This window comes from Lonchura striata, chromosome 4, assembly GCF_050655825.1.
Source record: "Lonchura striata isolate lonStrDom1 chromosome 4, ASM5065582v1, whole genome shotgun sequence".
Lineage (NCBI taxonomy): Eukaryota > Metazoa > Chordata > Aves > Passeriformes > Estrildidae > Lonchura > Lonchura striata.
Window position 1 is genome coordinate 1,914,174 of NC_140706.1, and position 16,485 is coordinate 1,930,658.

At 62.8% G+C, this 16,485-nt stretch overlaps 1 protein-coding gene across 2 annotated transcripts in view; it reads left to right on the plus strand.

The window, feature by feature from the left end:
- Window positions 1-16,485, plus strand: part of ATP6V1B1 (ATPase H+ transporting V1 subunit B1) — a 30,327-nt gene that overhangs the window by 11,881 nt on the left and 1,961 nt on the right. For both annotated transcript variants that reach the window (XR_014954583.1, XM_021526847.3), the window contains exons 2-12: window positions 105-160; window positions 2,727-2,825; window positions 4,882-4,975; window positions 9,342-9,419; window positions 10,672-10,811; window positions 11,762-11,863; window positions 11,958-12,055; window positions 12,869-12,992; window positions 14,252-14,402; window positions 15,780-15,862; window positions 16,015-16,119. Coding sequence is in view for 1 of the 2 variants with exons in the window: in XM_021526847.3 (XP_021382522.1) it covers window positions 105-160; window positions 2,727-2,825; window positions 4,882-4,975; window positions 9,342-9,419; window positions 10,672-10,811; window positions 11,762-11,863; window positions 11,958-12,055; window positions 12,869-12,992; window positions 14,252-14,402; window positions 15,780-15,862; window positions 16,015-16,119 (1,130 nt within the window). In the remaining variant the exon portion in view is untranslated. The remainder of the gene's footprint in view (window positions 1-104; window positions 161-2,726; window positions 2,826-4,881; window positions 4,976-9,341; window positions 9,420-10,671; window positions 10,812-11,761; window positions 11,864-11,957; window positions 12,056-12,868; window positions 12,993-14,251; window positions 14,403-15,779; window positions 15,863-16,014; window positions 16,120-16,485) is intronic.

A 16,485-nucleotide genomic window follows, 5' to 3' on the forward strand; every position in this document is an offset into this window, starting at 1 on the left:
TGGTCACTGGGGTTGTCACCGGGACAGGGACACGGGAAGGGACAGGGTGGCGGGGTGTCACCCCCTGGGTGGCCCCGTGGCTCTGACAGTGTCCCCTGCCCCAGCCTACAGGACCGTGTGCGGTGTCAACGGGCCACTGGTGGTGCTGGACAACGTCAAGGTAGGACCTTGGGGTGACATGGGGACAGCGTGGCGGTGGCACCTGGGGCTGTGTGGGGACCCCAGTGCTGAGGGGGCGATGGAGGGAGTGTGTCCCTTGTTCCCTGTCACCTGTCCCCTGTCCCCTCCCTCCTGTCCCCTGGGCTGTCCCCTGTCCCTGTCCCATCCTCCTGTCCCTTGTCCCCTGGGCTGTCCCCTGTCCCTGTGCCATCCTCCTGTCCCCTGGGCTGTCCCCTGTCCCTGTCCCATCCCTCCTGTCCCTTGTCCCCTGGGCTGTCCCCTGTCCCTGTCCCCTGTCCCTGTGCCATCCTCCTGTCCCCTGGGCTGTCCCCTGTCCCTGTCCCATCCCTCCTGTCCCTTGTCCCCTGGGCTGTCCCCTGGGCTGTCCCCTGGGCTGTCCCCTGTCCCTGTGCCATCCTCCTGTCCCCTGGGCTGTCCCCTGTCCCTGTCCCCTCCCTCCTGTCCCCTGGGCTGTCCCCTGTCCCTGTCCCATCCCTCCTGTCCCTTGTCCCCTGGGCTGTCCCCTGGGCTGTCCCCTCCTCTCTGGGGTCCGAGCTCCCTCCTCTGGACACGCTCGGCAGCAGAGCCCTGTCCCCGCCTGTCCCCGTGTCCCCGCGCGGGTGGCGTGTCCGCCGACACTGGGGACACGCGGGACACTGCGTGGGACACTGCGTGGGACATGCCTGCGCTCGGTCCGGGCACCCTGTCCCCCATTGTCCCGTGTCCCTGCCCGAGCTCAGCCCCTGTCCCCTGCGTCCTTGTGCCCTGTCCCTTGTGTCCCTGGCCAAGCTCTGTCCCCTGTCATCTGTCCCCATCCCCTGTCCCCTTTCCCAGCTCTGTCCCTTGTTCCCCATCCCCTGTCCCAGCTCTGTCCCCTGTCCCCCATCCCCTGTCCCCTGTCATCTGTCCCCATCCCCTGTCCCCTTTCCCAGCTCTGTCCCTTGTCCCCTGTCCCAGCTCTGTCCCCTGTCCCCCATCCCCTGTCCCCTGTCCCAGCTCTGTCCCTTGTCCCCTGTCCCCTTTCCCAGCTCCATCCCCAGTGCCCCTGTCCATGCTCTGGCTCCTGTTCCTTGTCACCTGTCCCCTGTCCCCTTTCCCAGCTCTGTCCCTTGTCCCTTGTCCCCTTTCCCAGCTCCATCCCCTGTCCCCCATCCCCTGTCCCCTGTCCCAGCTCTGTCCCCTGTCCCAGCTCTGTCCCTTGTCCCCCATCCCCTGTCCCCTTTCCCAGCTCTGTCCCCTGTCCCAGCTCTGTCCCCTGTCCCTTGTCCCCTGTCCCAGCTCTGTCCCCTGTCCCAGCTCTGTCCCCTTTCCCAGCTCTGTCCCTTGTCCCCTGTCCCAGCTCTGTCCCCTGTCCCCCATCCCCTGTCCCCTGTCCCAGCTCTGTCCCCATCCCCTGTCCCAGCTCTGTCCCTTGTCCCCCATCCCCTGTCCCCTTTCCCAGCTCTGTCCCCTGTCCCACATCCCCTGTCCCAGCTCTGTCCCCTGTCCCAGCTCTGTCCCCTGTCCCTTGTCCCCTGTCCCAGCTCTGTCCCCTGCCCCAGCTCTGTCCCTTGTCCCCTGTCCCAGCTCTGTCCCTTGTCCCCCATCCCCTGTCCCCTTTCCCAGCTCTGTCCCCTGTCCCTTGTCCCCTGTCCCAGCTCTGTCCCCATCCCCTGTCCCAGCTCTGTCCTCTGTCCCAGCTCTGTCCCCTGTCCCTTGTCCCCTGTCCCAGCTCTGTCCCCTGTCCCCTGTCCCCCATCCCCTGTCCCCTGTCCCAGCTCTGTCCCCTGTCCCCATCCCCTGTCCCCTGTCCCCTGTCCCAGCTCTGTCCCCTGTCCCAGCTCTGTCCCCATCCCCTGTCCCAGCTCTGTCCCTTGTCCCCTGTCCCAGCGCTGTCCCCTGTCCCCTGTCCCAGCTCTGTCCATGTCCCCAGCGCCACCTCCCGCAGGGACCCTGCTCTGAGCGGGGCCACTCCACAACCCCCGTGTCCCCTCGCTGTCACCCTCCCTGTCCCGCTCCCCGCTCTCCTGGCTGGGCTGGCGCCACCCGGGTGACATCCGGGGGGGTTTTGTCACGCGGTGTCGCGTTGCCACGTGGCCCTGTCATTTATTAATTAATCAGCTCAATTAAAGAAGGAGAAGGAGGAGGAGAGCCCTGAGCGTGCTGGGCAGCAGCGACATCGGCCATTGTCGCCAGAGCAGGAAGTGTCCCCTCAACACAAACGTCCCCTCCGTGTGCCCCGCGGTGTCCCCACGAGTGCCACGAGTGCCACTCGTGCCCGTGGCCCCAGCCTCGGTGACGGTGGCAGCCTGGTGGCTCTGGCTGTGACAAATGCCCTCGACATCGGGGAAACTGAGGCACGGAGCAGTGCCACAGCCCGGGGCCAGCTCCAGGATGCGACAGTGACAATGACAGCCAGCGCCACCCCTTTGCTGCGCGGTGTCCCCCCACTCCCCCTCAGCCTTTGGTGGCTTCAGGGGAAACTGAGGCAGCAGCAGCGGAGCAGGCGGGGCTGGGGGGGACAGGGGCGGGCTGAGGGGACAGAGGGGACACTGCCACCCCATTTGCCCGGGTCGCTGTCCCCACAGTTCGCCCAGTACGCCGAGATCGTGAACTTCACGCTGCCCAACGGCACCACCCGCAGCGGGCAGGTGCTGGAGGTGATGGGCGCCAAGGCCGTGGTCCAGGTGAGCGCGGGGACACGGCGACACCGCGGGGACACGGCGACACCGCCACACGGCGACACCGCCACGCGGGGACACGCGGTGGCTGCATGGCCCGGGGCCCGGGGTCCCTTTCCCAGGGTCTGTCCCGGGTCCCTGTCCCCAGAGCTCTGTCCCCTGTCCCTGTCCCGGGTCCCTGTCCCCGGAGTTCTGTCCCCGCTCCCTGTCCTAGGGTCTGTCCCCAGTCCCTGTCCCCAGAGCTCTGTCCCCGGTCCTGTCCCGGGTCCCTGTCCCCGGAGTTCTGTCGCCGGGTCCCTGTCCTTGGGTCTGTCCCGGGTCCCTGTCCCGGGTCCCTGTCCCCGGTCCTGTCCCGAGTCCTTGTCCCCGGTCCCTGTCCCCGGGTCCCTGTCCCCGGTCCTGTCCCGAGTCCTTGTCCCCGGTCCCTGTCCCCGGGTCCCTGTCCCAGGGTCTGTCCCGGGTCCCTGTCCCCGGGTCCCTGTCCCCGGTCCTGTCCCGAGTCCTTGTCCCCGGTCCCTGTCCCCGGGTCCCTGTCCCAGGGTCTGTCCCGGGTCCTTGTCCCAGGGTCTGTCCCGGGTCCTTGTCCCATGTCCCTTTCTCGGATCCTTGTCCCCGGAGCTCTGTCCCCGGTCCCTTTCCCGGGTCTGTCCCCGGCCCCTGTCCCGGTCCCTGTCCGGGCTCTGTCCCGGGGCTCTGTCCCCCTCCAGTGGTGGCTGTCGGGCTCGTGTCCCTGCGCTCTCTAGAGGTGGACAGTGTCCTGGGGTGGGACACGGGACACGGGACAGTGTCCTGGGATGGGACATGGGACAGTGTCCTGGGGTGGGACACGGGACACGGGACAGTGTCCTGGGATGGGACACGGGACAGTGTCCTGGGATGGGACACGGGACATGGGACAGTGTCCTGGGATGGGACATGGGACACGGGAGAGTGTCGTGGGGTGGCCTGGAGTGTCCTGGGATGGGACATGGGACAGTGTCCTGGGGTGGGACACGGGACATGGGACAGTGTCCTGGGATGGGACACGGGACAGTGTCCTGGGATGGGACACGGGACACGGGACAGTGTCCTGGGATGGGACACGGGATATGGGACAGTGTCCTGGGATGGGACATGGGACATGGGACAGTGTCCTGGAGTGTCCTGGAGTGTCCTGGGGTGGTCTGGATTGTCCTGGGACAAGTCATGTCCCCCTCCCGTGACCCCCCCTCCATCCCAGGACCACATTGCCACCCCCCAAAGCCACCAGCCCTGGGACCGCCGGGGTGTCCCCAAAGCCACCAGCCCTAGGACAGCCGGGGTGTCAGGGTGTCCCCAAAGCCACCAGCCCTGGGACAGCAAGGACCACCGGGGTGTCCCCAAAGCCACCAGCCATGGGACAGCCGGGGTGTCAGGGTGTCCCCAAAGCCACCAGCCCTGGGACCGCCGGGGTGTCCCCAGAGCCGCGAGCCCCGGGGCTGTTTGGGGTCAAACCCCTCCTAATTAGCCCGGATCCCCCCCAGGTGGCCCCGCGGGGGCTTGGGGGGTCCCGCAGCTGCCCCAAAGTCGCCGCTCTGATGCCACCTGCGCCTCGGGGATGCCCTTTTAATCCTATTAGAGAGCCCGGCTCGGGCAGGGGGGAAAAAAGGGGGAGAACGGGATGAAAGGAAGGGAAAAAAGGGAGAAAATGGGATTTTTGCAGCCTCAGCCTTGTTGGGGGTGACCCGCAGCCCCCGCACCCACCTTTGGGGGGGCTCCCAGTGTCACCTGCCACCGTCCCCACATCCCCCTGCTCCCAGCGGCCACCTGGCTCTAATTAAAGCGGCGAGCCGGGGGTTCATTAACGCAAATGATGTCAAATATTATCGGGATCAAAAGGCTTTCCCCGCGGGTGCGGCATTCACCGTCCATCCCCCCAAAAAAAAATCCCCCCGAAGCCCCTCAAGAGAGGTTTTTAACCCCAAACTTTGTCCCTTCTTTTATGTCCCCTCCCAGGAGGGGGTTTGGGGTGAGCGGGGGTCACGTCACGCTCCTCAAAGCCTTAATTAATCCTCGTTAATTGCTCTCCCCGGGCACTCCGCAGGTGTTTGAGGGCACGTCGGGCATCGATGCCAAGGCGACAACCTGCGAGTTCACGGGGGACATCCTGCGCACGCCGGTGTCCGAGGACATGCTGGGTGAGCCCGGGCACGGCTGGCACCGAAATTTGGGGGGTTTGGGGGCTTCGGGGTTCAGCTCTGCGGCTGAGAACGTCCCTGGGTCACCTCCGAGCTGTGACAGTCACCTGGGACGGGGCTGGCCCCGTCCGCGCCTCCTCTGGGCGCGGAAGGGTGAGGTGAGGTGGCAGCTGGAGGTGTCACCCTGTCCCTGGAAGTGTCACCCCATTCCTGGCGGTGTCACCCCGTCCCTGGCAGTGTCACCCTGTCCCTGGCGGTGTCACCCCGTCCCTGGAAGTGTCACCCCATCCCTTGAAAACGTCGCCCCGTCCCTGGCGGTGTCACCCCATCCCTGGTGGTGTCACCCAATTCCTGGAGGTGTCACCCACTCCTGGCAGGTCACCGCTTTAATTCCTGGTGGTGTCACCCCGTCCCTGGCAGTGTCACCCCACCCCTGGTGGTGTCACCCCACTCCTGGTGGTGTCACCCTATTCCTGGAGGTGTCGCCCCACTCCTGGCAATGTCACCAGTCCCTGGAAATGTCACCCCGCTCCTGGCGGTGTCACCCCACACCTGGCAGTGTCACCCTGTCCCTGGCGGTGTCACCCCGTCCCTGGAAGTGTCACCCCATCCCTGAAAACGTCACCCCACTCCTGGCGGTGTCACCCCATCCCTGGCGGTGTCACCCCGTCCCTGGTGGTGTCACCCCACCCCTGAAAACGTCACCCCATCGCTGGCAGTGTCACCCCACTCCTGGCGGTGTCACCCCGTTCCTGGCAGTGTCACCCCACCCCTGGTGGTGTCACCCTATTCCTGGAGCTGTCGCCCCACCCCTGGCACTGTCACCCCACTCCTGGCGGTGTCACCCTATTCCTGGCGGTGTCACCCCACCCCTGGCGGTGTCACCCCACTCCTGGTGGTGTCACCCTATTCCTGGAGGTGTCGCCCCACTCCTGGCAATGTCACCAGTCCCTGGAAGTGTCACCCCGCTCCTGGCGGTGTCACCCCACACCTGGCAGTGTCACCCTGTCCCTGGCCGTGTCACCCCGTCCCTGGAAGTGTCACCCCATCCCTGAAAACGTCACCCCACTCCTGGCGGTGTCACCCCATCCCTGGCAGTGTCACCCCGTCCCTGGTGGTGTCACCCCGTCCCTGGTGGTGTCACCCTATTCGTGGAGGTGTCGCCCCGTCCCTGGCAGTGTCACCCCATCCCTGAAAACGTCACCCCACTCCTGGCGGTGTCACCCCATCGCTGGCAGTGTCACCCCATCCCTGGAAGTGTCACCCCGTTCCTAGAAACGTTGCCCTGTCCCTGGTGGTGTCACCCCACCCCTGGCAGTGTCACCCCACTCCTGGTGGTGTCACCCCGTTCCTGGCAGTGTCACCCCATCCCTGGAAGTGTCACCCCACTCCTGGCGGTGTCACCCCATCCCTGGCGGTATCACCCCGTTCCTGGCAGTGTCACCCCACCCCTGGTGGTGTCACCCTATTCCTGGAGGTGTCACCCAGTCCCTGGCGGTGTCACCCCACCCCTGGCGGTGTCACCCTATTCCTGGAGGTGTCACCCCACCCCTGGCGGTGTCACCCCACCCCTGGCGGTGTCACCCTATTCCTGGAGGTGTCACCCAGTCCCTGGCGGTGTCACCCCACACCTGGCAGTGTCACCCCACTCCTGGCGGTGTCACCCCGCCCCTGGCGGTGTCCCAGGCCAGCCTGGACAGCACCCGAAGCCACCTGGCACAGCGCAAAGTGTCCCCATGGCAGGGAGGTGACACCGACGGGATTTGAGGTCCCTTCCCCCCCAAAACCACTCTGGGATCCAGCTGTGACCGCCCCCGCCCGTCCCCCCACGTCCCCCAAAAACCCCGCGGGGTCACTCGGGGTGGGGGGTGGCCCTGTCCCCGCGCTGTCCCCTCGCTGCCGCTCTCGGTGTCCCCCGGGAGTCGCCGCTGACCTTTGGTGCGCTGCCATCACCCTGATGCGCTGTGACACCGCCGCCGTGTCCCCGCACCGCCACCGCGTCCCGGGAGGCGAGCTCGGGGAAGCGTGGCGGTGTCGCGATCGATGCCACCACCGCGGCCCCGATGAGGCTGCGAGGGAGAGGGGAGGACGCGTCCCCTCCCTGGGGACACTTTGGGGATGAGGGGGGGGCGGTGTCACCCCGCTGAGACGGGCACGGCGAGGGGGGAGTGGTGGGGACATCGTGGGGACACGGGGACAGAGGGAGAGGGTGATGGGACACGGGGACAAAGGGACACGGGGAGAGGGTGATGGGACATGGGGACAAAGAGAGAGGGTGATGGGACATGGGGACACGGGGACAAAGAGAGAGGGTGATGGGACATGGGGACATGGGGACATGCGGACATGGGGAGAAGGTGATGGGACATGGGGACACGGGGAGAAGGTGATGGGACATGGGGACACGGGGACATGGGGACATGGGGACACGGGGAGAGGGTGATGGGACATGGGGACACAGGGACAAAGAGGGTGATGGGACATGGGGACACGGGGATATGGGGACACGGGGACACGGGGACACGGGGAGAGGGTGGTGGGACATGGGGACACAGGGAGACGGTGATGGGACATGGGGACACAGGGACAAAGAGAGAGGGTGATGGGACATGGGGACACGGGGACACAGGGAGAGGGTGATGGGGACACGGGTAATGGGGATGTGGGGACATGGGGACAGGGCAGTGGGGACAGGGTGATGGGGACAAAGGGACGGGGTGATGGGGACATGGGGACACGGGGACAGTGATGGGATATGGGGACATGGTGATGACAGTGATGGGGACACAGGGACAGGGTGATGGGACATGGGGACACGGGGACAAAGGGAGAGAGTGATGGGACATGGGGACATGGGGACATGGGGACACGGGGACAGAGGGACAGGGTGATGGGACACGGGGACAAAGAGAGAGGGTGATGGGACACGGGGACATGGGGACACGGGGACAAAGGGAGAGAGTGATGGGACATGGGGACAAAGGGACACGGGGACACGGGGATATGGGGACAAAGGGAGAGGGTGATGGGACACGGGGACACGGGGATATGGGGACAGAGGGACACACTGAGAGGGTGATGGGACATGGGGACACGGGGACAAAGAGAGAGGGTGATGGGACATGGGGACAAAGGGACACGGGGAGAGGGTGATGGGACACGGGGACAAAGAGAGAGGGTGATGGGACACGGGGACACAGGGACACGGGGACACAGGGATATGGGGACATAGGGACACACTGAGAGGGTGATGGGACATGGGGACACGGGGACACGGGGACACGGGGACACGGGGACACGGGGAGAGGGTGATGGGACACGGGGACATGGGAACATGCGGACACGGGGAGAAGGTGATGGGACATGGGGACATGGGGACATGGGGACATGGGGACATGGGGACACGGGGAGAGGGTGATGGGACATGGGGACACGGGGACAAAGAGGGTGATGGGACATGGGGACACGGGAACATGGGGACACGGGGATATGGGGACACGGGGACACGGGGAGAGGGTGGTGGGACATGGGGACACGGGGAGAGGGTGGTGGGACATGGGGACACAGGGACAAAGAGAGAGGGTGATGGGACATGGGGACACGGGGACACAGGGAGAGGGTGATGGGGACACAGGTAATGGGGATGTGGGGACATGGGGACAGGGCAGTGGGGACAGGGTGATGGGGACAAAGGGATGGGGTGATGGGGACATGGGGACATGGGGACAGGGTGATGAGGGTGATGGGGACACAGGGACAGGGTGATGGGACATGGGGACACGGGGACACGGGGACAGGGTGATGAGGGTGATGGGGACACAGGGACAGAGTGATGGGATATGGGGACATGGTGATGACAGTGATGGGGACACAGGGACAGGGTGATGGGACATGGGGTGATGGGGGTCATGGGGACATGGGAACAGGACAATGGGGTTCATGGAGATAATGGGCACATGGGGACACAGGGACAGGGTGATGGGGACAAGGTCCTGTCCCTTGTGCCTGTATGGGGGAACCCAGGACCCCAAGGGGGAGGTGACAGAGGTGGCTGTGGGCATGGGGACGTGGGGACAGGGTTATGGAGGTGGCTGGGGACATGAGGGGGACACGGGGGTGTTGTCCCCATGTGCTGGCATCTTCCTGCCACAGGAGCGGCGGTGTCACCCAGCCCGCAGGTGACACCGCCGCTCCTGTGGCAGGAAGATGCCAGCACATGCTCCACAGCCCCCGGACCCTGTGTCCCCTCTGGGGGTGGGAGGCGTGTCCCGGGATCGGGATGGGACCGTGCCCCAGGGCCATGGGACCAGCAGGTGCCACCGCCGGCTGGTGGCCTCAGGCAGGGACAGTCCCTCTGTCCCCACAGGCCGGGTGTTCAACGGCTCCGCCAAACCCATCGACAGCGGCCCCCCGGTGATGGCCGAGGACTTCCTGGACATCAACGGTGACGGCTCCGGCTTTGTGGGAATGCGGGAGGGGCTTGGGGGTGGCCGGGAGTTGGGGGTGTCACCATGCCCTGTGGTGTCACCACATCCGTCTGTCCATCCGTCTGTCCATCAATCCATCCATCATCCATCATCCATCCATCCATCATCCATCCATCCATCCATCATCCATCCATCATCCATCCATCCATCCATCATCCATCATCCATCCATCATCCATCCATCCATCCATCATCCATCATCCATCCATCATCCATCATCCATCCATCATCCATCCATCATTCATCCATCCATCATCCATCCATCCATCATCCATCCATCCATCCATCATCCATCATCCATCCATCCATCATCCATCCATCCATCATCCATCCATCCATCCATCATCCATCCATCCATCATCCATCCCTCCATCCATCATCCATCCATCATCCATCCATCATTCATCCATCCATCATCCATCCATCCATCATCCATCCATCCATCCATCATCCATCCATTTATCATCCATCCATCCATCCATCCATCATCCATCCATCCATCATCCATCCATCCATCCATCCATCCATCATCCATCCATCCATCATCCATCCATCCATCCATCCATCCATCCATCCATCCATCCATCCATCATCCATCCATTTATCATCCATCCATCCATCATCCATCCATCCATCCATCCATCATCCATCATCCATCATCCATTCATCATCGATCCATCATCCATCCATCCATCCATCCATCCATCATCCATCCATCCATCCATCCATCATCCATCCACCATCCATCCATCCATCATCCATCCATCCATCCACCCATCCATCCATCATCCATCCATCCATCATCCATCCATCATCCATCCATCCATCCATCCATCCATCCATCCACCATCCATCCATCATCCATCCATCATCCATCCATCATCCATCCATCCATCCATCATCCATCCATCATCCATCCATCATCCATCCATTCCCACCAGGTTGCTCCAGGAGGCTCCAGGCACTGGGACGGTTCCTGTCCCACCCAGATCTGCTCCCTGCTCATCTCCAGAACTTCTTCCCAATTTTTCCCACCACCCAGGGCAATCCCTGCATCCTCTTCCACCCCATCCCTGCAAGTGTCCAAGGCCAGGCTGGACAGGGCTTGGAGCACCCTGGAAGAGCGGGAATGGTCCCTGGGTGGGACTGGATGCCTTCAAGACCCCTTCCAACCCCAACCCTTCCATGATCCCTCCTTTTCCCGCTCCAGGCCAGCCCATCAACCCCCATGGGCGCATCTATCCCGAGGAGATGATCCAGACCGGGATCTCCCCCATCGATGTCATGAACAGCATCGCCCGCGGCCAGAAAATTCCCATCTTCTCGGCCGCCGGGCTGCCCCACAACGAGGTGGGATTGCAGCAGGAGGAGCATGGAGGGATTTGGGAAGGTTGGATCCCCACTCTTGGTGCTGGGAAGCTGCCGTCAGCTCGTGCCTCAGTTTCCCCGCTGGCACAGCAATCCCTTTGTGCTGTTGGGAGGAGGAGCTGGGCTGGTTTGGGGTCCCGAAATCCAGGGGTTGGGGGGCTCCAGATCCTTCTGATGTCCCCACGAGGGGGGGTGGGGCAGGAGGGGCTGGAAATTCCAGAGGGGGATGGGGTCGGGATTGGGGTTGGGATGCAGTGGGGTGGGATGGGATGGATGGGATCCATGGCCTGGGATGGGATTGGGATTGGGATTGGGATTGGGATTGGGATTGGGATTGGGATTGGGGTTGGGGTTGGGATTGGGATTGGGGTTGGGATGGGATCCATGGTGTGGGATGCGATTGGGATGGGATGGGATCCATGGGATGGGATGGGATGGGGATTAGGTTTGGGGTTGGGATGGGGATGGGATGGGATTGGGATCCATGGGATGGGATCCATGGGATTGGGATGGGATCCATGGGATTGGGATGAGGATGGGGATGGGATGGGATCCATGGGATTGGGTTGGGATTGGGATGTGATTGGGATGGGTTGGGATCCATGGCCTGGGATGGGATGGGATGGGATGGGATGGGATGGGATGGGATGGGATCCATGGGATGGGATCCATGGGATGGGATGGGATCCATGGCCTGGGATGGGATCCATGGGATTGGGATGGGGATGGGATCCATAGGATGGGATCCATGAGATGGGATGGGATGGAAACCATCCCTGACCAACCAGAAGTGACCACGAGCACGGCAGGACGCAGCGAGGGGGGGACACCCCCCTGGCCCCTGCCCCATGGGGCCATGTCCTGGTCCCAGCGGGGCCGTGGCCACTCCGGGGTGTCCCTGCTGCCACCCCCGCCCCTGTCCCCTCCCTCAGATCGCGGCGCAGATCTGCCGCCAGGCCGGGCTGGTGAAGAAATCCAAGGACGTGGTGGACTTCCACGAGGACAACTTCGCCATCGTCTTTGCGGCCATGGGGGTGAGTCGGGGACATGCTGGGACGTCCCAGGTGACCCCAGAGCCGCCGTGTCCCCACGTCCCCACCCGCTGACCGCCTGTCCCGCCCGCCGCAGGTGAACATGGAGACGGCGCGGTTCTTCAAGTCGGACTTCGAGCAGAACGGCTCCATGGAGAACGTGTGCCTCTTCCTCAACCTGGCCAACGACCCCACGTCAGGCACAGCCCTGCCTCCTCCTCCTCTTCCTCTCCTTCTCCCTCCTCCTCCTCCTTTCTCCTCTTCTCTCCCTCTTTTGTCTCCTCCTTCTTCCTTCTCCCTCCTTCTCCTATTTTTCTCTTTCTCCTCCTTTTTTTCTCCTACTCCTCTTCCTTCTCCCTTTTTTCCCCTCTCCCTTTTCCCCTCTCCCTTTTCCCCTCTCCCTTTTTCCCTCTCCCTTTTTCCCTCTCCCTTTTTTCCCTCTCCCTTTTTCCTTTTCCCTTTTTCCCTCTCCCTTCCCCTTTCTCCTCCTCCTCCCTCCTCTCTTATTTTCTCCTTCCTTTTTCTTTTCTTCTCCCCTTCTTTCTCCTCCTCCCTCTCTCTCCTCCTTCCTTTCTTCTTTTTTCCTTCTTTATTCTTTTCCTTTCTACTTCCCCCTTCCCCTTTTCCTTCTTTCCCTTCTCCCCTTCTCCTTTCTCCTTTTTTCCTTATTTCGCTCTTTTTTTCTCTCCATTTTCTTCCATTTTCCTTTTCCTTCCCTTTCTCCCTCCTTTTCCTCCTCCTTCTTTCTCCCCTCTCCTTTTCTCCTCCATTTTCCTTCTCCCTCTCCCCTTCCTTTCCTCTTTCCCCTTTCCCTCTCCTCCCTCTCCCTCTTCCCCACCAGGACCCCCCAATCCCACCCGGATCATTTTGGGGGGACTCCCCTGACTCCCCCTGGGGCTCCCCACCCTCCCTGAGGAGCCCACACCAGGCTGGGCTGCACCGCGCGCCCCAAACCTGCCCTGCGGGGGGCTAATTAAGCTAATGGTGCTAATTGGGGGTGTCGCGCAGGATCGAGAGGATCATCACGCCGCGGCTGGCGCTGACCACGGCCGAGTTCCTGGCGTACCAGTGCGAGAAGCACGTGCTGGTCATCCTGACCGACATGAGCTCCTACGCCGAGGCCCTGCGCGAGGTCAGCCCCAGGGGCCTTGGGGTGCTCAGGGTGACAAGGACACCCCAGGGTCCTTGTGGGGTTTGGGGTGACAAGGACACCCTAGGGTCCTTGTGAGATGTTTGGGGTGACAAGGACAATCCAGGGTCATTGGGGTGCTCAGGGTGACAAGGACAGCCCAGGGGCCTTGGGGTGCTCGGGGTGACAAGGACAACCCAGGGGCCTTGGGGTGTTTGGGGTGACAAGGACAGCCCAGGGGCCTTGGGGTGCTCAGGGTGACAAGGACAGCCCAGGGGCCTTGTGGGGTTTGGGGTGACAAGGACACCCTAGGGTCCCTGTGAGATGTTTGGGGTGACAAGGACAATCCAGGGTCCTTGGGGAGCTCAGGGTGACAAGGACAGCCCAGGGTCCTTGGGGTGCTCAGGGTGACAAGGACACCCCAGGATCCTTGGGGTGCTCAGGGTGACAAGGACACCCTAAGGTCCTTCTGAGATGTTTGGGGTGACAAGGACACCCCAGGGCCCTTGGGGTGCACAGGGTGACAAGGACAATCCAGGATCCTTGGGGTGCTCAGGGTGACATGGACAGCTCAGAGTCCTTGGGGCGCTCAGGGTGACAAGGACAATCCAGGGTCCTTGCGGGGTTTGGGGGCTCCAGGGTGACAAGGACAACTGGAAGTGACTTCCCATGTTTTTTTGGGGTCTTTGGGGTTCCTGGGGTGTTTGGGGTGTCTGGGTTGCCCCGGATCCTCAGCACACCCGGGGTTTCCACGGTTCTTGAGGTTTTTGGGGCGTTTGGGGTGTTTAGGGCATCCAGCACATCTGGAGTTTTTGGGGTTGCCCGGGCTGCTCAGGACACTCGTGTCCCTTGTACCTCCCGTGGTTTTTGGGGTCTTTGGGGTGCCTGGAGTGTTTGGGGTGCTCAGAACCCTCAACACACTTGGGGTTTCCAAGGTTCTTGATTTTTTGGGGGTGTTTAGGGCATCCAGCACATCTGGAATTTTTGGGGTTGCCCGGGCTGCTCAGGACACTCGCGTCCCTCGTACCTCCCGTGGTTTTTGGGGTGTTTGGGGTTCCCAAGCTTTTTGGGGTGTTTGGGGTGTCTGGATTGCCCCGGATTCTCAACGCACCTTCGGTTTCCACACTTCTTGAGTTTTTTGGGGCGTTTAGGGCATCCAGCAGATCTGGAATTTTTTGGGGTTGCCCGGACTGCTCAGGACACTCGCGTCCCTCGTGCCTCCCGTGGTTTTTTGGGGTGCTCTGACCCCTCCAACCCCACAGGTGTCGGCGGCCAGGGAGGAGGTGCCGGGCCGCCGCGGCTTCCCCGGCTACATGTACACGGACCTGGCCACCATCTACGAGCGCGCCGGGCGCGTGGAGGGCAGGAACGGCTCCATCACCCAGATCCCCATCCTCACCATGCCCAACGACGGTCAGCGGGACCGGGAACACCGGGAGGGAACGGGAACACCGTGGGAGATCGGGATTTTCCCACTCCGGGATGGGAAATCCCGAATCGCTCCGGTTTTGGGGAGCTCCTGGGGTGGTGACGCTGCTGGGGTGATTTAGGGTCTGGGATTTCCATGTGTCCCCAGCAACACCTCCTGTTCGGGGTCCCAGCTCCAGGACACGGAGGTCACCCCAAAACCCCTCTAAGCCACCCCAACCACCCCATCCCCTCCCATTTGGGATCCCAGCTCCAGGACACGGAGGTCACCCCAAAACCCCTCTGAGCCACCCCAACCACCTCATCCCCTCCCATCTGGGGTCTCTCCAGGATGAGGAGGTGACCCCAAAACCCGTCTGAGCCATTCCAGCCATTCCATCCCCTCCCATCTGGGACCCCTGGCTCAAGGATGAGGAGGTGACCCCAAAACCCCTCCCAATCACTCTATCTCATCCCATTTTGGATCACTCCGTGACAAGGGGGTCACCCCAAAACTCCTCTGAGCCATCCCAACCACCCCATCTCTTCCAATGTTGGATCACTCCAGGACAAGGGGGTGACCCCAAAACCCGTCTGAGCCACCCCAACCACACCATCCCTCCCATTTGGGATCTCTCCAGGATGAGGAGGTGATCCCAAAATCCCTCCCAATCGTCCCATCCCCTCCCATGTGGAATCACTCCAGGACAAGGAGGTCACCCCAAAACCCCTCTGAGCCATTCCAACCACCCCATCCCCTCCCATTTGGGGTCCCAGCTCCAGGACAGAGAGGTGACCCCAAAACCCCTCTGAGCCACCCCAACCACCCCATCCCCTCCCATCTGGGGTCCCAGCTTCAGGAAAAGAGGGTGACCCCAAAACTCCTCTGGGCCACCCCAACCACACCATCCCCTCCCATGTGGGATCCCAGCTCCAGGACAAGGGGGTGACCCCAAAACCCCTCCCAATCACTCCATCTCATCCCATTTTGGATCACTCCATGACAAGGGGGTCACCCCAAAACCCCTCTGAGCCATCCCAACCACCTCATCCCCTCCCATCTGGGGTCCCAGCTTCAGGAAAAGAGGGTGACCCCAAAACTCCTCTGGGCCATCCCAACCACCCCATCCCTCCCATTTGGGGTTACTACAGGACAAGGGGGTCACCCCAAAACCCCTCTGAGGGACCCCAACCACCCCATCCCCTCCCATTTGGGATCCCAACTCCAGGACAGGGAGGTGACCCCAAATCCCCCTTGCTGACCCCGGTGGGGTCTGCGCTGCCCCGGTGACCCCCCAGATGTCCCACAGCGGTGTCCCGTGTCCAGCTGAGCTGCCAGCCCCACTGTGGGGGCCTCACAACCCCTTTGTCCCCCCACCCCAGACATCACCCACCCCATCCCCGACCTGACGGGGTTCATCACCGAGGGCCAGATCTACGTGGACCGGCAGCTCCACAACCGCCAGGTCCGTTCCCAAACCCCTTCCCATCTCCAGGGATGGATCCCGGGATGGATCCAGCACCCACCGGGGCTGGGAACCACCCGGACGGGGGTGCCGGGGCTCGGGGTGGGGTCCCCCAGGGCTGGCTGGACATTGGGGTCGCTCTCACCCCACAGATTTACCCCCCCATCAACGTTCTGCCGTCCCTGTCCCGGCTGATGAAATCGGCCATCGGAGAGGGAATGACCAGGAAGGACCACGGGGACGTGTCCAACCAGCTGGTGAGGGCTTGGGGACACCCGCGGGGGGCGTTTGGCACGTGGGGACCCTCCTGTCCCCCCAGAGTTCCCAAGATTTTGGGGATGTTTGGGGTGTCTGGATTGTCCCGGATCCTCAGCGCACCCGGGGTTTCCACGGTTCTTGAGGTTTTGGGGACATTTGGGGTTTTGGGGGCATCCAGCACATCTGGAATTTTTGGGGTTGCCCGGGCTGCTCAGGACACTCGTGTGCCTCGTGCTGGAATTGCTGGAGCAATTCCAGAGGAGGTTCTGGAGATGCTCCAAGCGCTGGAGCTGCTCTGGAGCCAGGCTGGGAGAGCTGGGAATGTTCCCCTGGAGAAGGGAAAATCCAGGGAATGCTCAGAGCCC